Genomic DNA, 24,389 nt, shown 5'->3' on the forward strand with positions numbered 1-24,389 from the left:
ATTTTTTACATTTTGTGCTACTTTGTACTTCTACTTCATACAATTCAGAGGCAAATATTGTACTTTTTACTCCACTCCACTACATTTATTTACCTTAACCTTTAGTTACTAGTTACTTTGCAGATTCAGATTATTAATACAGAATATAATCAACCAATAAATTATGCTGTGTTAAACTGAATAAAGACAAAATAACCCCCTCCTTTACCAGCTGCAACATTAAAGTAATGTACATATTAATTAATCAATAATTATAATTTAATAATATCTTTTTTTTTAATTGAAATTGGCCATTCTGCATAATGAGTACTTTTACTTTTTATACTTTAAGTGTATTTGGATGCTAGTACTTTTGTACTTTTACTAGTACTTCTTCCACCACTGACTTTCAGTAGCTACTCTAAAAGTGGTAAATGCTAAATGTGTACGCCATGACAGCCCATCCCATAGTGATTACTAAATCACTAAATGTCACAGGATCATTACTGTTTGGACTTTTGTAATTTATTACAGATGCCATTAATTTCCATTCCATTACCATTTGAGAAATCCTCATCAAGTGCTCATTTTCTGCATCTCCTTCACTGTAATTGGAATAAATGTAATAGAGACAATAAGTAAGTCATAATGGCTTTTACCTGAATTTATCTCACAGTAAGGAAAAAGTTAACACCTCAGTTTTCTCCAATCAGAAACGTTGAATGACATGCACATTTCTGTTGATTTGACAATGTTTTTAAGGTAGGTTTTGTCATTTTTTTAATATTATTAGATAAAACAGAACTTTCACATACATCCTGCTTTTGTCAGCCAAGTTAAACTTAACACACTTAACAAGAAAGTTGATGAGGAATCTGAGTCATGTGGAAGAGAACCTCCTCCAAAGGATAGACACCCTTGTGCGTCATGAACTCATTATTAATGTGCTGTTTCTGTTAAGTGTGATAGTTCATTCTTGACCTTGGAAATCAGGACTCAAGGTCAACTTACTAGGTTTTTCAGGGTTTTCAATGACATTTCACATTCATCATCAGCGGATGGAGTTTGTAGTGTTGATAACAGGTGGTCGTACAGTATGGAGGGGAGCTCATAACCCCTGTCTCTGTTCAAAGACGATCTGTAGCAGAGCTGTAGCCACCATGAGGAGACAGAGATCATGTCCTCTTTATTGTTTCTGGGAATTTGGGGTTTCAGCATAAGGAAGAGATTAAAATGGGTAATTACACATGGTGAATTTTGAAGGATAAATACATTTTTTTTAGACTACACATCTTTAAATTGGACTATTTTAGCACTTGTACTTTTTACACAACTACTTTAGATTTTACAAAAAATTATGAAGACTTTACATGATGTAATTACAAACTAGAGACCATCTTGCGATGGGATCACACCAGCCGCGACACCAAATTTGTGTGTATGGTGCAACGGAACACATGACATGAGAGAAGTGAGTCTGGCAAAAAAGGGGAACTGTGCCAGATTTATTCAATATTCCTAACTGTCGTTGCGGGGTCAACTTTTAACCTATGTTAGTATTGACATAAATATGTGTTTTGTTAAAATATTCCCTGGTTTGATACAAGGAATGTACAACATTAAACATGGTTAGTTGTGAATAATAATAATAATAATAATGATAATACTAATAAAACTTTATTTATAGAGCACTTATCAAAACAGAGTACAAAGTGCTTCACAACAAGAGAAATAAAATACCACAGAATGTAGAATGTGTCATCATTGGCAAGCGATAAATGATCAGTTGTTTGGCAAGAACATGAGTATTGAATGTCCAACAAGTGAAAACTGTTCATGTATCCTGAGGAACCATCTGCGCTGTGAGATCCATTGCTCCAATTCTTTATGCACAGATGTGTCTACCTTGATTTTGTCTTTGTTGTAGTTGATGATCTGGAGGCCTTCCAGTGACTGGACACGACTCAGAGCCACATAAGCCTGGCCCACATTTTTCACTTTTGACATGTCCACGACAGTTTTATCCATTGTCAGGCCTTGGACAAGAATGGATTGTGCTTGCCCATGACAAGACAAGTGGGAATTAACTGCGAGACATTGACAATGAACCGACTTGGAATTAAGCTGCAACTGTTGAGATGAGAACACAACTGATGAAGTCCCTGTTGTAACTGTTTTGAGCAATTGCCGTCTTTCAGATACAAGTTGGCCCTTTCTTGATTTCTTGATGGAATTTTTCATGTGTTTCATCAATTGTTTGCAGTGATCGACTCTGTTACATCAAGAGAGCATGTTGAGAATGGCACTCTTGACTACACTGTGGACTTTCATGTTCTCAATGTCTCCGTCTGTCAGCTTTTGCTGCAGGTGTCTCGTGCCCTCCTACTTCTCTCATGTTGTACTTGTTTATGCTCTGTCTGTGTGCTTTCTGAGGTGGTGTCTCAAGTTCACGAACTGCTGCCATGTGTTGTTTGTTTTGGTGATACCTTTGGGCTTTTTCATCAGGAGTTTCTCTCGCACGTGTTGCAGAATAATATTCTGCTTGAAATAGCTGTCTCTTTGCTTTCTGTAGTCTTTCTGACTGCCACTTTATTGTGACACTTTCTTTCACAATGTCTAACCTCTGTCTCTTCTCATCTGGTGTTTCAGAAAGTATCCGCTTTGCATTACGCTTCTTCATGGAAGCAAGCCGCGACTCTCTATTTGCATGATAGGTTCTATCAGCTGCAAGTCTAACTGCTTGCTCTTCAGGACTTTCAGCACTTCATCTATTTGCATGATAGATTCTATCGGCTGCAAGTAGCTGCTTTTGCATCAGGTGATTCTGCTTGTCTCTTTACTGCTTGATGCACCCTTTATTCTTGTAGTCTGTCTTCTCGTTCTTGTTTTCACTCCTTGCATGAATAGCTGTTTCCCATTTTCTCCTTTTACTCCTTTTAAGTACTCAAAAACGCTTCTGTGGTAGTTCCTGCTACAGTAGGTGTCTCCAGGACCACAATTTGCCGTGATGACACACACACACAAATTATATTAAAAATATAATAGAGGTATTTAACATTTTTTCACCAGAATTGTGTCCTGGTAGTTTGGAGAGAGCCTTGAAACAGCAACTAGAACATTATGCAGGATATATATATATATATATATATATATATATATATATGCTGCCATGCTGCCATATATATATATATATATATTATTAGTCTGTATTCTGTGTTCTGTGTTTTACCTGGCTGCAAGATAAACTTCCCTGTGGGGACAATAAATGTTGAGTTAAAAAATATATAATCAGAAGATTTGACAGGCTTCTTTTGGTGGCTAGATAAACATTTCTTAGGTGGGTGGGTTGGAACTTGGGGATTTGGCCTCATGACCTCAGTAACCCTAAAATTCTGGCTACAACTCAAAGGTACATTGAGCAGCAGTAAGCTGCTCAATGTACCTTCGACCCCTTCACAGTTGATGCAGTGACCGGTTTTGGTGTGGAGCTCACAGACAGCTGAAGTTGACAGTTTCCTCCAGTCTCTTGTTGATGGTGGTTTCAACAATATAGTGTTCCCCGCAGGTGTTGCATGTGATGTCATAAAACACTCCAGTTTTCCTTTAAAGCCGTCGACCAGGAGTCAGTGGAAAGATCAAGGAGGACATTCACATCTGACGACAAAGATCCTTAAACATCTCCCCCCATATATGACCACCTGTTATGACACCTGAGCCAACTCCATCTACCGGTAAGGGTGATATGCAGTTGAAAGCGCCAGAAAAAGCTAGTAAGTGGACCTTAAGTTTATATTGTTTTGTCAAAATATTTGTGGTTAATTTAACAGTTTTGTGGCTTGCAGTTTTTGAGCTGGTGTCTAACAATCACTGACCCTGCAAACAAGGGGTCTAGTTAAAGTAGTACTAAGGACAATAATGTAGGTGTCAAGAAAGGTTAAATATATGCAGTGTTATAAGAGTACATTGCACTATTTTTGAAACACAGAAAACAATTGTGGCCATAATTTCTTGAAAAATGTAGGGCTGCAACTATTGTTGGAAAGTAACTATAAATATTTTGAGGTGCTTACTTTACTTGAGTGTTCCCATTGTCTACTACTTTATGTTTCTACTCCACTACATAACATTGTTACTCATCTATAGTTAGGCGACAGCTATGTTCACTAGTTTCATTGCAGGTTTAGATTTTACAAAACATGATCAGTTAATAAAATATAATAAAATGTTATAGGTTAAACTAGGCAACAGTATACAAAGTAGTTCAAATTAGTTTCACTCCGACCAACAGTAAAAGTCTCCTTAGATATAAACTCCAATAACATGTTTTGTATATATAATATAAAAGGGAATGGGCCGTTCCACCTAATGAGTACTTTTATTTTTGAGACTTTGAATGCAGGACTTTTACTTGTAAGGCAGTGTTTTACATTGTGGTATATACTTTTACTTAAGTAAAGGATCTGAATACTTCTTCCACCACTGGCCGTAACTGTAGCTGGCTTTTCATTAACAATTTCTTAATGGAGCTTTTTTATTAATCAATTAATGGTTTAGCCCACCAAATGCCAATAAAATACCTGTCACAAGTTACTAGCACTTAAAATTATGTTTTCAAATTGCTTAATTTGTCTGACCAGTCAACAAGCCCAACCAGGGGGCGTCCCAGACGCGTCCCCGGTTTGGGCCCCGCTGAGGACCTCTGGTGCTTGTCATCACCTATTTCTCCACCCTTGTTTAATAAAAAGGGGGGGAAAAATGCTTTGAAAAAGTCCAAACTGGATATCTGAAGCAAATTTCAGAAGGTTTCATTTGGTGTATCAAAATTATGAGTGAAATTATTAACTGACTCCAAATGAAGTGTCCTTAATTATCATTGTTTATGTGTTATTTATATGCAATCGTGCTCATCAGAGTGCTTTGTGTTGTTCATTATACAAAGTTGAACGCATGTGAAGATGACTAAAGAAACTATTTTCAGTGTAAGGTGACTTGTCACACACACACACGCACGCGGTGAGGTAGTGCGTGTTGCTCATGGTGACTTAATAAAATGAAATTAGCGATGCGCTCGGCGTCATCCATCCGAAGAAAACGTTTTGACCGTCCATCCCACTGGCAGGTCTGCGGCTGTGAGGCTAAACAACGACACTATTGTACAACCAGAGAGGCTGCTGCTGCTGCGGAGCCCCACTTCACTACTACTAACAAACCTCCTGCAGAAAGTGAGTCGATTTTCAGATGTAAAATACTCATCTGGGTGATACTTTTTGTCTGTTTGGGAGTCGTTCTCACAAGAGCTGAAGTCTGCGGAGGCCCACTGCAGCTCCTGAAGTAACAAGTCCAAGTTTTTGTGGTGGAATATTAACTTTAAGTCGGCTTTAAGAGCATAAATGATCGAGGGTTTGCATTCGTGCCTTCAGAGAGCAAAGCGGAGTGGGACGGACTTGGATGTCAGTCAGGAGTTCCCGATGCGGCAGTAAAGAGCCAAAATCTCACAAATAAAGCAATATGAATAAGGTAAGCATAAGCGATGTTTTTGTGAAGCATAAACTGAGTCGTCAGGTTGTTGGGTTGTGTGTTTTGGTTGTTGAAAAGTAAAAAAAAAAGAAAAAAGAAAAAGAAATCATTTAAATCACCGTAAAAAGTTGCACCGAGTCTTGCTGGAACAGACGCGTGGACACATGGGAGCGGAGGGAGCTTCACATGTCTGTAAATGCAGTGGAAATGTGTTTTTGTCTTTTAAGTCAAACTGCAGACGTGTGCTACAGTGTCAGGGAGGTATATGCCCTGCTAACCAGGTCTCACCGAACCGTTACTTTAAATTATTAGTGAGATGATGCAACAGGCGCATCCTCTCTAAAAGTAAAACCACACACAGGCTAGGGACTGTTTGGAGAAATTTAGTGCCACAAGTAGACTACTTCTGTTTAGCTTGTTTGGAGACAGGTCGTAATTGCAAATCATTTAAAGGGTCATGTCACCCAAATAAAATACAAGCAAACTTATTTACTCATCCCTATGCAGAATATTTATGCACGTTTCGTTTTATTTGCTCAGGTTTTGAGATCTCTGTCTTTGCTGTTTTACTGAAACTACTTTAGTGAGGCAAATTGATTATCCAGAGTGAGAGGGACACTGACTGACAAAACAACCACACCTCAAGTTCCCACAGCTAATCTCTGATCTTGAGCTTTTGATCACATGATCCTCATCAGTAAAAGGAGTTTACTCAGTTGTCATGAAATTGTAAAAGTTCAAGTTTCCACATCTTCTGAGCACTTTGTCAAGATGCTGATGACTTCTTATAAAGGTATATTTCAGTACTTTAAAGACTGCAAACACAATTGCATTCATTCTATCATAGATAAAGGGGAAGAGAGTAAATATTTGGGGAACTGACCCTTAAAGTAAGTATTAGCAGCATATTACCACGTGTAAAAATAACCCCATTACAAGTAGGGATGCACCTATCCAACCTTTACTCTCCCAATACCTCAACCCAGGGTATCTGATACCAGAGCTCTCTTTTCCCCAAATTTAAAAACTGTATTCCTCACTGTGTGAGCACTGTGTGCGCCCCACTGTGATTGAATGGATGATAGAGAAAACACTGTGAAAACATTGTGCTGAAGTGTTCAAAGTACTCCTGTGTTAAAGTGCTCTGCTCTTGGTGGGATTTGTTGGGTCTCTGTAAATAATATTCTGAAGAGTACGGTCTAGACCTGCTCTATAGGAAAAGTGCTATGAGATAACTGCTGTTATGAATTGGTGCTATATAAACAAAATTGAATTGAATTTAAATTGTTGATAAGTTAACATGTAAGCAGTATTTATAGAGTTGTACCTGGTCTAGGTGATGCTAAGTCTAACTATTGTGTGTACTAGGTCTGCAACTAATAATTATTTTCATTACTGATTAATCTGTTGATTATCTAGAGATCATGTAATAAAAAAACAAATACAATTACTGATTAATTGATTATCACAACTGTTGTCAATTAATTTTCAGTTGATCGACTGATCAACTAATTGACTAATCGTTTCAGCTCTTGGATATATAGTGTTGAGTAGTTCTGGTAATATGTAACAGTGCTTTAGATATTACAAACCTTTTGTGTGTTAATTTGTTAATCAGGTGCTTTTCAAATTAAGATGTTTTTAAAGGGTTTGGGTTTGGTGGGATCTCTGGCTACCTTACTAAACAGTCCACGATTAAGGTGTTAGGTTTGTTTTAATTAAGGATTAATTCACAATATTCTAAGGGATTCTTGTTTTGTATTGACATATGACAACTGCGGGTCTAAGTATAAACTAATGCTGTAAATTATAATAACCTGTAGTATACCTCCTTATTATAGGATTATAGGGGACATTTTTCATCAGTTTAGCATAGCATGATCATATCAGAAATATGTGTAACTTCTGCATAAAGATTAACTAGAGTGACTTCTGAGCGATTGACTAACAGGAAATATGCATCATCCACATTCCTCCCATTCCGTGGCAAAATACAGATAAGCTCTCTGTTAGAAATGGTGAAACTACAGTATTGATTGAGCCAGCAAGGTTTTGTTTATCTAAGAGAAAAGAGATTAGACAATGCACTATGGATTTATTGTCAGTCGTGTTTGTATAATTCATGTCTGATACTGTATGTAGTTGTTTAAAAAGTGTTCAGTAAACAGACTTTGTTTCTTTTAGAAACTATGTGGGACCAATTACCCAGCCAGCATCTGCTTCATAGTGGTGAATGAGTTCTGTGAACGATTCTCCTACTATGGCATGAAAGGTATGTTAACTTTCTGTCTGGACAACATGTGGTAGTATAGATTGACCTGAAGAACATGATTCTGTATTCACAGAGTATATTTAGGGTCTTTCAATTTAACTGTGAAAAGTCCTTGACACAAAGTTGAATGAGTAATGATCCTCAGCTTGTTAAACTGGTTAACAGAGTGTGAGTCAATGAGGGCAATGTAACAGAGGCTCTATAACAGACAGATAAAACTGGAGTCTTCTCCTCACATGACCTCATTTATGTCTGTGAGCCACACTGACATTACTTCAATACTTAAAGTAGCTTTAAAGTTGGGAAATTCATCTTATTCCACACTGAGAGAGTATCGCATATATATCTCGTATCAGTTTGTTTCTATTCTTCGTTAGATGTTTCCACTAAGTGAAATATTCAAACCCAAGACTCCATGTGTTTTATGGCTGAACCTTTCCATCAAATGGAAATGTTCTACATGTCTTGTGCATCATTTTATACACATTGCACCAAAATTCAACCTAACAAATTTGGTATCTTTGGAAACATTGGGATCTCCGTGGCATAAAATAAATAAAATAAAGCTCTGTGGGTTTGAACAATACAACTTGAACTTTTGACAAATGACAGGTCTTGTTGACATGTTTTGAGGTATTTGGGAGTATCCATCCTCTGAGCTGGGTCACAGTTCATGCTTGTGTGTTTGTTCACAGCGGTGCTGACGCTCTACTTCCTCACTTACCTGCACTGGGACAAGAACCTCTCCACTGCTATCTACCATGCCTTCAGCAGCCTCTGCTACTTCACACCCATACTGGGAGCTCTCATCGCTGACTCCTGGCTTGGAAAATTCAAGTGAGTCCCTGTGTCCTTCATCCCCAAAAGCATTAAAGGGTCAGTTCACCCAAAATCACTTAAAAACAGTGGTATCAAGCCATGTGAATAGTTTTAGCTTCATGTGCAGAGGTTTTGAGATATCAGTCTCAAGATATCTGGGGTGTGGTAGGTCATAGATGGGATGTGTAAATTTGATAAATAAAACAAATTATTGCAGTTAATAGATAGAGTTAATAGATGTCCATCATGCATCTGTAGTCAGTGGCACATGATTTCAGTTTGCAATACATCATGCATCACAATATTTCGGCCCTTTAACCTGGGAGCTTTGTCTAAATTGTGTAACACCACCTATTAGTGGCGATGAATCACTCCAGCCACATACACACACACTCTCACACACACACACACACACACACACACACACACACACAGATCTTGTATAATAACAAGAGTGCAGCTCTTAATGTACATAATCACAGTTTGCTCTCAACAGGACCATCGTCTACCTGTCCATTGTCTATGTGATCGGCCATGTGGTCAAGTCGGTTGGAGCCATTCCCACTGTGGGAAACAGCGATGTGCACATGTAAGTTATCCGGAGCTGATTCACTCATGTTGAGCTGGCAGTCATAGTGCGGTGCTGTTTGACAGAAGACAAAGATGTGGTTATCATTACTGTGTAGTAAGATGTGTATTAGATGTATTAGGCTAGCGTAAGAATCAGACTGAAGTGCCATTTTCTTTCACTTCACTTGTATCAGAGATAATACATATAATACATATTATATTATGGTATTATACATACTTTTTCTAATTTTAACTACTTTATGTACTGCATGATAGCTTAATCTATAATAATATATCACCATTTATTTGTTGATTATATTTTGTATTAATACTCTGTATCTGCAAAGTAACTAGTAACTTAAGCTTTAGAATAAATGTAGCGCAGTAAAAAGTACAGTAATTGCCTCTGAAATATAGTAGAGTTGAAGTATAAAGTAGTAGAAAATGGAAGTAAAGTACAAGTACCTCAAAATTGTACTTCAGTCAGTAATTGAGTAAATGTACTTAGTTACTTCCCACCACTGTTAGATAGTCAATTAGACAGTAAAAGATCCATCACAAGTTCCCACCGTCCGAGATGACATCCTCAAATTGCGCATTTTGCCCAACTAACAGTCCAACACCCAAAGATGTTCCTTTTACAATGATATAATACAGACAAAAGCATCACATTTTCACTTTACACAGTTTGACATTTTTGCTAGATAATGACTTATATTATTAACAGAATAATCCAAATTATTTTAGCACTAGATCAGTTATTTTTCTGAGTAAACAGCTGTGCCTCAGTTCAGTGAACACCACCATGATAAATGAATTCAACAATTAATTGAATATAACAATGTATTAATTTTCTGTTGGTCAACTACAGTCAATTAATAGATGAATAGTTTCAGTACTACATTTAACACATACTGTATATATATATATTGTCCAGTAGCATCATCAGCAGTTCATTTGTATATGTGTGTTGCAGCGCTCTGTCCATGGTAGGGCTGATACTCATAGCCTTCGGCACAGGAGGAATCAAACCCTGCGTGGCAGCATTTGGAGGAGACCAGTTTGACGAGGAGCATGTAAGACATTTCCTCTTTAGTCTGTCAGGTGGACACAAACAAGATTCCAAATGAATAATAACGTTCCTCAGTGTATGCTGGATTTGTAAGTAGGAAATTGTTTGCAAACGCATTCTCCATATAAGCTCTATAAGTTGCTGCTGTGTATCAGCTGTTTGATGTTTTTATGCCACCTATTGATCAAAAATTTACAAATCCAGCTTTAATTTAGGATTGCCACAGTAGAACGATTAAAAAACAGGTTCAAAATGGCTTACACATAATTCTACAGTGCTAGAATTGTACTGTATTCATTATATTTCGATTTTACACGGTGATGACAGTGTTAAGAAAACTAATCTGAAACCTTAATGGGGACTTAAAGATCACAAAATGAAATATTTGCAAAAAGTCAGACAAAAAATTTGAAGTGTCTCCTGATTATTTCGTTGATCACCCCCAGGTCAGCGAGAGGCAGAAATTCTTCTCCATTTTCTACATGTCAATCAACGCTGGGAGCCTCTTGTCGACTGTGATTACTCCCGTACTGAGAGGTGAGCATTCTCAATGTTCAACACATGTTATATACCCAATGAGGTCCACTGCGTCGCTAACAGCACTGTGTTCCTGCCGTTAATGCTGGATTTGCTCCTGCAGGTGATGTGCAGTGTTTCGGTGGTGACTGCTATGCTCTGGCCTTCGGGGTTCCTGCAGCTCTGATGATCGTGGCTTTAGGTGAGTGCGTGTCCTCTTGCCTTTACTTGTTTTAATTCATTTGATGATTTGGCAATTTGCGGAGTTATTGAAATGGCTGATAATTAAGTAAGCAGTAATCAACATAGTAGTGAAAGTACAGACAGCAACTGCATAACACTCTCTTCTCTAGAGCCTTGAGTGAGGCCGACAATTAGCGCTATTCAAAAGTAAAAATGTCGAATAATGATAGATAAAACAATTTTCCTTTTTATGCCGCTAGCAGCATGGCTCTGGACATGGCAATGTCGTCAGTTGGCCCACCACTTTGGTCCATACTGAAATATCACAACGACGATTTCATAGATTGTAATGAAATTTTGTACAGACAAGCACGGGGACCAGAGGATGAAGCCCAAAGACTTTGGCGATCCCCTGACTTTTCCTGCAACACCATCATGAGGTTGACATTTGTGGTTTTGAGTGAAATGTCTCAACAACTATTGGATGGCAATGAAATTTGGCCACCGACGGAACTCGCCCTCCGACAGTTCTGTTGGTGATGTTGATGTGTTATGTTAGTAGTGGCTAATGTAGCCTCTGGTCTGGTCTGGTCTGGTAAGCTCACTCCATTCTAACTCCACACACTAACTCTAACTTTTTCATTTTCAATCTAATAGTCTTCAGCCCCAACTGACGCAAAGTCCATCTGCTGATGTGTGACACACTTCAAAGCGTAAAGCTAGCAAGCGGATCTTGAGCGGATCAAACTATTTTAAACTTGAATTATGACAAATAAGGGTCAAAATATACAGCCTATTAAACATTTTTTTTACGTAAGTTTCTACTTATGTGCCAAAATATGTATTGATTATGATATAGCTGTGAAAAGCCAATATCAGCTAATAATGTCGGCCTTGTCGATATATTAGTGGAGCTCTATACTTTCCCATCAGTGTCCTCCTGGTTCAAGGCAATTAAACCCCGGTTATAGCTGCTGGAGCTTCTCATTGGTCAAGAACTGATTACTGTAGCTCATAAGTGTGAATGCAAGCAAGCTGTATGGATGGAAACGCAAATCTACTATTAAAGAACATTTGTGCTTACAAAAGCCATAAAGCAAAACATCAACGCACTTAATTTGTATGCCTCTAGGAAATCAATAAAAACACCAGGCTGCAACATAATGCCTCAGTTTTAATATTATAACTATCAGTGTCCATATTAACTGTCACATTTCAGAATCTAAGCTTAGTTCAGGCTGCAATCTGCATGCTGAGTGCATGTTTGAATGAAGTCCAGCTTTTGACGGACTGGGCTTCCTCTTGATCAAGGCCCCTTCACATACATCCTGACAGTCAGTTGTCTCTGCCTCTGAATCCCCATCCTCACTGATCCTAATGGGATTCATGCTTGGCTGACCACTCACTGTGAAAACAAACTGTGTTTTTACTACAGGAGGGGCCACAGACAGATCACAATGAGGGTGAAAATATATTACCCTAAAGCATTTAGTAAGCCACTGTGAGAGGACAAAACATCCTTAAAAGGTAAACTACTGTTAGATTCTGCTGTTTCGTCTCATCTTGGTTCGGGGAAATATTAAGCTGATATTAGTATATTGGTACTTCTGATACCAGGAAAGTAGAGTAATTGTTTGCACAACAGCCGAGCCATTTCCAACATAAACAGTTTTCTTCAGTCCAGTCTAACGCTTCATCCATCTTGTGCAGTTGTGTTCATTGCGGGCAGCGGGCTATACAAGAGGAATCCTCCCCAGGGAAACATCCTATTGGAAGTCTGCAATTGCATTGGGGTGAGTCATCTCCCAGCCCTCCTGAGTCATAGCAGATGATTTATTAAAGTGCAGACAGATTTATTCATTTAAATTTACTTTCAAGAATCATTTTGTCTTGTAATAAAGGTGTGAATTTTACACATTGCTTCTGCTTCTGTTTCTCTCTGACCTGTCCACTTTTCTATTTTCATTCCTGTTATTAACTTTTGGTTTGCAGTTTGCCATCAAAAACCGCTGGAATAGATCGAAGTATGACCCTCAGAGGAAGCACTGGTTGGACTGGGCTGAGGAGAAATACTCGGTAACAAAAGGACTCCTACTATTAACTCTTCCATGCGATACGATTTGTATTTGTTGGATAGTCTTTTCTGAGGATGGCACTTGGATCAATCATTTGATTGTGGTTTCAGTGCATCAATAATCCATCCAGTCTGTGTGTTTGTGTGTTAACAGAAGCGCCTGATCCAGGAGATTAAGATGGTGCTGCGGGTTTTGGTGCTTTACATTCCGCTGCCAATGTTCTGGGCTCTGTTTGATCAGCAGGTACGTGACGACAAAAGATGTATGACTTATGAACTGTTGCAACAAGAGCTCCTCTAATTAATGTGTCTCAACTCCATATTTCATACACCATGAACTCAGTTGAGTGCACTGAAAAAGTCAAAAAGGTCTAGGGATGGCAAATTTGGTCTGTCTGTCCAGCACTTTGGTCCGGACTGAAATATCTCAACGACCACTGGATGGATTGCCATGAAATTTGGTTCAGACATTCATGTCCTCGTCAAGATGAATTGCAATCACTTTGATGATCTGTTGACTTTTCATCTAGCGCCATCATCAAGTCAAAATTCTTTTTTGGTTTAAAAAAAAAACTAATGACATTCCCATCATCCTCTTGAGCAGTTGCCAGGCAACCAGCGGAGACTCCAGGAAGTTACTGGTCCCAGCCAAAAAATCCAGACATGACGCCCCAGTAACGGCGAATTGTCACTTTTACACTTCAGTTTTTGTGCACAAAACAAATAAGATACAACATTTTAATTAGTGAGCTTTAGAGGTGCCGGTAGGCAGATTTTGTCACTGCTGGACAGAGCCAGGCTACCTGTGTCTGACGGCTATTTCCAGTCTTTATGCTAAGCTGAGCTAACCAGCTGACATCAGAATGTCTGTCCGATTGAAAGTGAATAAGTGTAGTTGCCAAACTATTGCTTTAAAATTATGGGCAAAGCATAGACTGCCCCACTTTTCATCAGAACAAAAACTAGTGCCATCAGAATAATGTGAATGATGCTATAATCACATAAATATTCTGGACATAAGGGCTTTATATACTTTATTTTGTTATTTTTAGTATGTAGTGTGCAGCTGGGACACAGCTAAAGTAGTCTATAATTTGGATGAATAGAAATTAGTTATTAGTTTTAATTTATTTAATCTGTCAGATTGAAGCAGCAGCTTCATTTTACTGAGGAAAAAGAATGAAGAAGCCATTATTGAGTTTTTAGTGTTTAAATCAAGTATCAAGTATACAGTTCTTGTTGATTGTACATACATGACCAGTCTTCTCAGTCAGAACAAGTTCAAGGTCTTGTGTCATAGCTCTCTTATAAAATCCCATAACTACCTGTTATCTTCTCCTCTGGCCAACATGCAACACAACCATCCGATTATGGAAAACCTAAAAAGCCACATTCAACATTCCTGAATTTCATTCCTCCTGAACTCATTCTTCATTTAAAACGACGGATTAAAAAAAAGCGTCAGAACAAACAAACAAACCCACGTCTTCCTTGGAAGGCATGTCAAATGTTTACCAGTTCTTTGTTATTATTCTCTCCAAGAAAACAAACAAAATGAGTCTGCTGTGATTAAAGGGAGATTTTGCTAAGCTAGGGATAGCCTTAAACTACACTGACAGTAACAGTCAGTGTTTTTCTTTATTGCAGGGTTCCCGCTGGACACTTCAAGCCACGAGGATGAACATGGCTTTTGTAAGAGTTTCTTCACATGAAATAGCAATGGTGTCAACATTGTAAAAATCTGATAACATGTTTTATTGCACTTTGATATCAGTGGGTGGGTTTTGATATTCATCTGATTGCACAAACTGTTCTGTAAAACAGACTTTCCTTTTGTTAGGGTGTTGTTGCAGTTTTTCATTTTATTCCAGTAAATTACACTGTTTATGGCCTTGATGAATGGTGCAATCATCAGGTTTAAGTGAACTGTATTGTAAACCCTGCACATCATGTTAGATTTATGAAGTTAAAGTTTAAATGGCTATCCCATTAAGCTGAAATCATCTTGTTTTATTACAGGGAGATTCCTTCGTTATTAAGCCTGACCAAATGCAGGTACGTTCAGGTCCTCCCACTCGAAATAAGCAATAATGCACAACAAGTTGTGATATAAGAAAATACTAGAAGAGGTGAATAAGGAACACTGTGATGCAGTGAAGTGGACTGGCATTTCCTCTAATGAGCTCATTATTTTCTTTTTCTGTACACCTTACACTGCATTAACACTTATACCATGGCCACATACCATACAAAAAAAGAGCAACTGTGTTTAAATGATCAAACATTTTTTACCTTCCTGTTTGTGCACGGATTAAACAAAGATATACAGTGTGTTTATTGACTGTTCATTAAACCTCTCGCCCAAATGTTCTCCAATTAATAACCGTAACTATGCATGGCAGGTCTGTCAAGCTGTGGATATCTCCACATGCCGAAATTGTTTGCATCAGGCACCTAGTGTTTAGGGGGAAAAAAGTGTCATTATCTAATACCTACAGACTGTTGTGTATATTGGATATATACTTTTATGGAACACCTGCCAGACATCAGGAAACATGTATTTTTCATGTGAACACACACAAATGAAAACCCACACCAGTGTGCCACATCAGTACATCTCAAGTAAAGACAACGTGATGTTTGACTTGGCGAGTGATACTGTCATTCTCATGAAAACACTTTTACAGCTCTTAATCACGGCCATCTGGCCATCTCTCTACTGTTGATATCATGATCAGTCTCTTTATTCTCTATAACTCTAACCTTCAGACCTTCAGATTTTATGAGTTTTATTTAGCTTTTATAGTCTTTTAAAGGCACATTTTCCCCCCTTGTTGTCTAGATGTTGAACGCTCTGCTGATTCTTCTCTTTGTGCCCATCTTTGACCTCATCATATATCCGCTTGTTGGTCTTTGCAGAATCAACATCACGTGAGTAGAAGTCTGTTGTTTTGGATACCCCCATCTTTATTGCAGACATGAGCATTTAAGAGGCCTCTTAAAATGAGCCATGTAACCTCACATTTATATCCCACGGATATGCCTCAGGAGAATAAATAGTTAACGAATGAAGTTAATGTCTGTGCACACGTACACAAACATACTGTACAGTTACAGTTGTAAATCTGATGAGTAGAGCACTCAGCAGTTTTTTTTTTTAATTTTTCACAGCGTACTGCAAAACACAAGGTTTGATTTGTACAATAAAACGTAAATCATCACATTTCAGTTCTTATTTTTCGGGAAAGGGGAACTAAAACTACTTCCAGAAGTACAAATGTGGTTTCACACACAACAATAGCACATAGCTCTTTTATAATTCTGTATTTTATTAATGTTTTTTAGAGAATAGCTCAGGTTGTAAAGGACACATTTGCAACAGATGGCATTACCTCAAAACAAGCGATGAGGCAGTCTCTTCAATCAGGCAGGATATCAGTGAGGACACTGATATGGAAATCACCTTTCTGATTTATAAAGTGATAAAGCTTGACTTTCTGAATCGTAAACACAAACTGGGCTTACAGTAATGAAAGGTGTATAAAAGTGTTGACTCTCTGTCGCCGACTCTCTCTGCCTTCAGGCCTCTAAGGAAAATGGCCACAGGGATGATTTTTGCAGCGCTGGCCTTTGGAGCGGCCACACTGGTGGAGGTGAACGTTGTGGTACGTATGAGCAGCAATCATGAATCTTGCGTCTTGTTACAGAAATAAAGAGACGCTCACCAAAACCCTTACTCTCTTAAACACATAGGATTATTTGGATGCATGCACACCAACAACATGAAAATACCTTCACATAGACTGCCTGACTTACATAAATCCAGATTTACCATGCATCCTGGAAAACCTGGAATTCTTAAATGCAGCTTTCCAACTCCTGGAAGAGACCAACATTGACCAAAACGTCCTGGAAAACATTGAGCTGTCCTTACAGTTCGGTTGTTATATACTCCAGCCCCCAAATCTATTTTTGTATGTCCTCATACTGTAGCAGATGACAGCTGAAATTAGAGAAGTCTTCAGGAGGTACACTTGTGTCATGTGAACAGCTTACAGTTACAGTATGTTTTAAAGCTTGTGTGCCAGAATGGAAACTTGATGATATAATCATTTTGGTCAAATTTGTCTCCATATACAATATTATTTTGTCAAAAATATGTATACAGTATATTCTTCTGGGCAATACATGTGCAGCTTTGTCCATTGTTTCTTTTTGATACCAAAATGTTGTGTTTTCCATCTTATGCCATGATAAATATGCATTTCCCAGAATACCCAGGTGTTGTCCATGGAGTATGGTAATCACAACTAAAGCTATGCTTTAACTTTTTGTATTTGTTCTGAGCATATCCGAAAAAGTGAGGGCTCCATGAACCATAAACAATGGCATATAAGTCTCATATTATGACAATATTAAAGAATGTGTTCTCTAATATTTATCAGTATGGTGCTCTAATTTCCTTCTCTGTCTGCTAGAAAACTGTGGTGGATCCTGCACCTGCGGGAAAGTGTCTCCTGCAGGTCTTTAACCTGGCAAGAGGTAATGTCAGTCTGAAGATCCCCGGCAGCGACACGTTTCCAGAGCCGAGCCAATACCTTCAGGTAACCAGATGGGAGGAGGGAAAAACAATTTTTTATACTGTCCAGTTTCAGTGTACCATAACACAAAAAAAATGCACAGCAATTATCAGGTACACAAAAGCTAGGGCAAGGTAAGGGCAGATACTGTAGGCTCACTGTATTTCAGTCTCTCATGTTGTCAGAGATGTTGGAAATATCCTGATCATTAACCCTCTGGTTACTCTATCAGGACCCTCCTGAATATGAGATGCTTCCACTGGGGGCATCTGACAAGGAAATGAAGATACAAGTCACCCTCAATGGAAATACCTCAGAGTGTAACCACATGTTTCACGAAAAGAAGGCCTACAGTCTCATTTTACACTCCGAAACTACTGGAATCCAGTGCAAACTTGTGAGTTCCCCTGAAAATTGGTTCCAAAACTTCTGTTTTTTTCAATATCATTAAATATTCATGACTAAATAAGCAACAGTAAAAGTTTACGTTTTGAAAAGAACACCCTTGGGTATTATTTATTAAGAGTTTAAAACTCACATACTCAGCTAATCTAAATCATCAAGACTGTGACCCCAGGTCAGCGAGCCAATGGGAAGAGAGTAGGGTCCCCATATGTGAGATCGTTCAGAATAAGAGGGTAACAGTATCTTCTGTGTAAAAAATCAGCTATAAGTAAAATAAAAATCGCAATAAAAGCCGCATAAAGAGTGAAATGTTTATTATTACTTGGCAGATACAACTATATTTTCAGTCTAACATTAGCATTTTAACATTAATGCATAGAATAGAGTAGAATTGGTGATTTTGTGTTTGTCAATGAATTTACCGTACCATTACACTTTTATTCTGGGCGGGTTAAAACATACTGAAAAATATGTTTTTTTAAATCTCTATATTTTATGTTTACGTATTGAAGCCGTATGAGTTTAGGCACACATAATTCAGTAAAATCAAAATCTGACACTGACAACACAAGAGACTAAGCTAACTTAAATGTTTGCTTCTCCAAGAGATCACCTACACTTTATGTCAACCAGACTGTATTTTTTAGATCATTTATCATAATATTTCTCCAATAACGCACAACAAGAAAGAATATTTAGGAAATTTTCTACCTGACAAAAAACATTACATTAACACTACTTAGCAGAAAAACATGACCGTTTTCAAATCTGGTAATACAAATAAAAAATAAAAAAGATAGCTAACGGAAGTGACACATCTCACTTATGGGGACCCTACTCTCTTCCCTTTGGCTCGCAGACCTGGGGACCCCAGATGTGAAGTCCGCAGTTGGACCCTTCTCAGACTGCGTCGGTGTGCTTTGATCAGATTTGATTGAGTGTTGTTTTTTTAATCATTCAGGTGAACGACTACATAGAGAAAAATGAAGATGGAAATCCTCTTCTGAGGTAAAATATGTTTAATCTTAGATGTTACGACTCGTCTTTTATTCTTACAAAGTAAAGTCATCCCTTGCTGCTGGAAAAATGTAAGTCAACTAACTTGAATAATCAGTTAAGTTTGCTCATGAGTTCTTCTAATTTTAATTTGACAGGTTCCTCAACACACAGCCTGAGGCATTAAACCTAACTGTTGGAGATGTGACTTTCCGCATGCCCTCTGGTTACAGCATGTCTCCTAACAAGACTGTGGATCGGGGAGAGTGAGTTGGAATGGGTTTTCTAAGTCAGTATAAACAGCCTAAATCCTGAAGCCTCCTTCCTTCCTGTCTAGCCACTAACTAGCTTCCAGCTTCTATCTAACTCACTGCAATCTCTCATTGAGGATTTTTGAAGTTAAAACTGCTGAGATCTTAACAAAGTAAATAACAATTAGGGGTCGCTCGTAGTGATGAACCCACAGATAATTATCACCTCAGCTCTGTAGAGCTTTATAGCATCATTATTTTGGTTTTTCTGCCCACAACTTTACTGTTTTGGTTCACTCTCACTGCTCTCATAGCGTCGTTTCCAGCAACAGGCAGCTGTCTTCAGCTAAAAAAACTCTCACTGTATGTTACCTGTCCAGCAGCAAACAGCAGACAGACACAGTTAGCGACTAGCTGGTGAACATAGTGGAACATTTAGCAGCTAAAGAGACAGATATCTTTCTCAAGAGTTGGTGGAGACCAAAACAGAGCTAAAAGGAGAATGGATATTGGACTGACTTTCATCAGGTGGACAGAAACACAACTCCAGATTAATGTGTAAATACACAACTGTTTGATAACAAGTTTGCCATATCAACTTAAAAGGTGATATGCCCTCAAGTGGCCAAAAAAATCAGTTTGTCATTTGCATTATTACAAATGTCAATTTGATTTTGAATGAGGTTTTCTTACTTCGGAAACAGAACGCGGACGTTGTTTACGTTAAACAACAGGATCAGTGCTCCAACTGTCATTCGCCTGAAGTGGCTCATGCAGAATAAATAGACTTTTACTTCCAGAACAATGGACGGCCAAAATAACTCCTCCCACATCACAACTCTAGTGACTTTAAGTAAAACCCCAATTTATCCTCAACTAGTTTGTTCTCCTCTAATTCATCTTATCCTTCATGTACCTCCTGCCTCCGGGTAGATACCCAGATGTCAGCTGCAGCTTACAGTCAGAGAAGTGCTCTAATCTTGACCTGGGCCTGCTGGACTTTGGAGCTTCCTATACTGTCATACTCATGGAGGTCAGGATGCTTGCCATACAAGTTTATATACAGATCTCACCAGTTACACAACATGACAGAACCCTCTCTGTGTGTTTTGTCAGGAATCAGGGAAATTTGTGGCTCACAAGATGGAGGATGTAAAAGCAAACAACGTGCACATTGCCTGGCAGATCCCCCAGTACGTCCTCATAACTATTGGAGAGGTTATGTTCTCCATCACAGGCCTGGAGTTCTCCTACTCACAGGTTCGTCATTATACACACTAAGTATCAATTGGGTAATAAGTCTGTATTCTCTATATTCTTAATGCTTCACCTTTGTTTTGAGTATCAAACACTGTAGGCTTGAAGGAAAAAGTTTGTAGCTTCTTTCTTCAAGGAGGACAGCAGTTATTGTCAGCTTGGATTCATGACGATTTTTACTGTAGCCCTGATCCAGAATGGATTTCCTGGTCCAGGAAATACAAATTCACCAGATGGAAGGCAGTCTTCTTAGCAACGTAGCAACGCGGAAAAAAAGAAACAGAAAATATGAGCGTTTGGAACATATTGAGCATACAAATTGGCAGTAGAGAAGAGCATTATGCTGCTAGAGTCGTTTGAGATGTTTCTATGGGCATTTTGAGCCACCATAAATCTAAGCTGACTGCAGTTGTAAGATAACTTTTAAGACCAACCATTCAAACCTACATGGATTGAGTGTTCAAAACAGGTTTTCGGAGGAGTAGTCCTTTAAAGTTCACTTAACACCTGCCTCTGTGATGTCAAAAACTGGATGTAAAAAAAAATCCTTCAGCTGAACAAAAACAAAACAGAGATTCTTGTCATTGGGTCCCAGCACATGGAAAAACACATTCTACCATCTGCTAGTTCCCTGTTGGATCATATTAAGCCTGTTGCAAAGAATCTTGGCTGTCTGGTTTGACAGTAATTTAAGTGTCGAGCAGAACACCACAAAGCTTGTGCAATAATGTTTTTATCATCTTAGAAATATTTAAAAAATACAATCTATCTGAACTTTTAAAGACATAGAGACCATTTTACACACCACCTCATCACGCCTGGATTACTGCAGTAGCCTTTTTACTTGCCTGAACCAAAAATCGACTCCAGACTGTACAGAACCAAGAAACGTGATCACATCACTCCTGTTTCAGCCTCTTTACACTGGCTCCCGGTATGTTTTAGAATAGATTTTAAGATTTTACTGATTACTTTTAAGGCTCCTCATGGCCTCTCTCCCTGCTATATCTCTGACCTCTTAGTACCGCTGGCACGTACTTTGAGATCCTCTGGCAGAGGTCTTTAGTCTGTTCCAAACTAAAGGGGAAAGAGTGTTTCCTATCTGAGGAAATCAGGTCAGCTGAGTCAGTAATCTCCTTTAAGTCCCTTTTTAAAATATGCTTTTATCGGAGAGCCTTGATTTTACGTGACTTTTATTTTCTTGTTTTTATCTGTTTTCTTTTAAAACCTGATGGTTTTATGACTATTTTTTGTTGCCTTTGTGAAGCACTTTGTAACGTGGATTTTGAAAAATGCTCTATAATTAAAGATTATTATTATTATAGATCCCATGAAATCTGTAGTGAAAACTTCTGGAACACTGCTACTTGTTCAATCAATAAAATCATGACAAAATGTTTAAAAAATGCTGCCTTTCTGCCTGTTCTCATAAATTAAGCTTGTTTAAACTTTCTCTCCATAACTTTTAGCCCACTGGTTTACCCTTACGATTGTCTGATGTTCCACTCCCAACATTTTTTAGGATTAAACAGTAATGATCCCATTTCATGCAACCTTTAAATATTTGTATGAGATCAGGGCTGCTTGGCGTCTTTCTTTACTAACGGTGGATCTCTCTCTTCCCTTCAGGCTCCAGCCAACATGAAGTCAGTCCTGCAGGCCGGCTGGCTGCTCACCGTCGCATTTGGGAATGTGATAGTGCTGATTGTGGCAGAGGGGGCAGGACTGGAACAGGTACGTCATTTACATTAATTGAGCAGCCCTAGCTGAAATATATCTTAATGTTGTAAATACATAGTTTGTGTATTAGTAAGCTCCAAGGGTCTATTCCCCTAGATTACAAAGCGAGACATTTACTCACTTCTCTAGTTTTGTTTTTAATTGCCACAGTTATCTTTTTCTACTGTTACCCCAATACAGTGAAAGTGAACTTAATTTTGGTTGTTCGTGGCATTGAAAGACTATTTATAACATTAATCATGTGTTTTTCCAGATCCAGTTACTGTGCATTCTGGTTACTCTGTAAATAGTATCTGTAGTTAAATTATAATTTCCTACATGTCATTCTTTAATACTGTGAGCACCACAAATGAAATTCCAATCACCTCCATTGTACTGTTTTTGGTTCCTGATGATCAGGCTGGAGGTTATAACTCTTTTTAATCCTTGTATTGCTTAAAATTTTTTATCTCAAGTTTAAATGTGGCTTTCAATTGTCAAAAGTCATTTTATTGCTGTGTCTTACATAAAACACACATCTAAAACCTTTTCTCATGAAACGTTATAAGCATTTTATTTTGCTTCTCGAGTGCAGCAAATCCCGACATTGAACTTAATCTTTCTCCACCGAGTACAGTTCACACAATAACCAGTATTTTGTTGTCCCAGTGGAAAGAGTTCCTGCTGTTTGCCTGCCTGCTGTTGGGCGTCTTCATTATCTTCTCCGTCATGGCTTACTTCTACACCTACGTTGACCCTGATCAGCTGGACAAGGTTTACCTGGAGCATTCAGGGAAGGAGGACGACGATGACCATGATGCCATGAAGAAAAAAACTAAAGACATACACCTGAAGAAAACGGGGAAGAGCACCAGATTGTAGCCATGCCACATTACATACACTATCTTCTTTGCTGTAGCTGATTTGATTTGGCCACAAAAGTTGAAGTATTGGACGAGTTATGAGAAGGAACCCTGTTTTATTTCAGTTCCTGTTTTATGTTTTCATTTCAAGGTACTTTATTGTGATAATGAAGCACTGCGGTTTGATCATTGGATCTTGTGGTAAGAAGTCCAGTATTTGTTTGTCATATCATTTAGTTTATTCTGTGAAATGTGAAACTGTGTAACACTCCAGTCACTTCAAAATTTTTAACCAGAACACAAAAAAGTCGTTTCTGAATGAGACTGAATACATAAAATAGTGTTTAAAAGAGGCTAAATACTGTGATTTCCCACACCATGATCAATAGTCTTATTACAAATGAATGTATAACAAATATTATACGCTGTATATATTTGTTGAATATTAACTCCACGTCAAAATGTAATATTTTCTATGATGTATAATAACCATAACCTCTACTGCCTTTGACAGAGCACGTTGGAGAAATAGTTAATTTTACATTGTGTGCCTATAACAATGATATTAAAGGACCATAGTAACTGGTGGTTTTGTATGTTACAGGCCATTAATTTAAAATTCAGTAGATAACATTACCATTAAGCGTTTTTCAAAAGTGTTTTAGACTGTGAAGAGTGTCCTCTTCAGTCTAAAACCATTTATATGTTTAAGTTTAATGCATCACAATGAACATTTGTTGCCTTTATTTTTTGTGAGTTACCTTATTATTAATTGGTAGGGCAGTTGCACGCAGGGCTTGGTATAAAAACTCTGCTTGTTGAGTCGATATCTGAGATTTAGGAGGTAGCATTAATCTTTCCGTGCAGGAAACAACCAAATTCATATTATTCTTTTCACAAAGTTTTCTTATTGTCGGCCTTCTGGGTTTGATTTTCTGATATCACAGCTCAGTGCCAAATTTCAGATGGGAACACATCACATCATCAAGGAAATCAGTAGCTACTTGCACTACAATCAAGAAAGAATCACTCAGATCTTTTTATGTGCTAAAACATGCAAAACCAACAGTATGGTCCTTTAAAGTCATACGACTTGATGGATTTATTTTTTTTTATTCAGGGAATGTGTAAATGCTGCTCCCTATAAAGCTCTGTATATAGACAGTTGTGATGCTGAAACTTGTCTTTATGCTGTTTGAAATATTAAAGATTAAAATGTGCATTGTTATTGATTTTCTCAATTTTAATAACAAAAACAATTTTGAACCAAGATATATCAGGTTGAATTTTGTAAAATCTGCCTATTTTCATTTTAA

General features: G+C 38.0%; 1 protein-coding gene across 3 annotated transcripts; it reads left to right on the top strand.

Annotated features, from left to right (window-relative positions):
* Positions 1 to 3,734: 3,734 nt before the first annotated feature.
* Positions 3,735 to 24,293, top strand: slc15a2 (solute carrier family 15 member 2). 3 transcript variants are annotated; one of them, XM_044215747.1, is made up of 24 exons: positions 3,735 to 3,749; positions 5,099 to 5,201; positions 5,400 to 5,496; positions 7,681 to 7,768; positions 8,464 to 8,605; positions 9,084 to 9,176; positions 10,134 to 10,233; positions 10,676 to 10,766; positions 10,870 to 10,947; positions 12,639 to 12,721; positions 12,921 to 13,004; positions 13,157 to 13,246; positions 14,650 to 14,694; positions 15,022 to 15,057; positions 15,845 to 15,933; positions 16,586 to 16,667; positions 17,481 to 17,606; positions 17,815 to 17,979; positions 18,949 to 18,995; positions 19,142 to 19,249; positions 20,168 to 20,267; positions 20,351 to 20,494; positions 22,121 to 22,225; positions 22,880 to 24,293. In XM_044215747.1, exons 3-24 carry the CDS (start codon positions 5,488 to 5,490, stop codon positions 23,090 to 23,092), a joined length of 2,118 nt encoding a protein of 705 aa, XP_044071682.1. In that variant the 5' UTR covers positions 3,735 to 3,749; positions 5,099 to 5,201; positions 5,400 to 5,487; the 3' UTR covers positions 23,093 to 24,293. The 3 variants fall into 3 exon arrangements, with proteins under 3 accessions (XP_044071682.1, XP_044071680.1, XP_044071681.1); XM_044215746.1 differs by lacking the exon at positions 3,735 to 3,749 and having other exon boundaries at positions 5,080 to 5,201; XM_044215745.1 differs by lacking the exon at positions 3,735 to 3,749 and having other exon boundaries at positions 5,069 to 5,496.
* Positions 24,294 to 24,389: the final 96 nt, after the last annotated feature.

This window comes from Siniperca chuatsi, linkage group LG12 (genome assembly GCF_020085105.1).
Source record: "Siniperca chuatsi isolate FFG_IHB_CAS linkage group LG12, ASM2008510v1, whole genome shotgun sequence".
NCBI lineage: Eukaryota > Metazoa > Chordata > Actinopteri > Centrarchiformes > Sinipercidae > Siniperca > Siniperca chuatsi.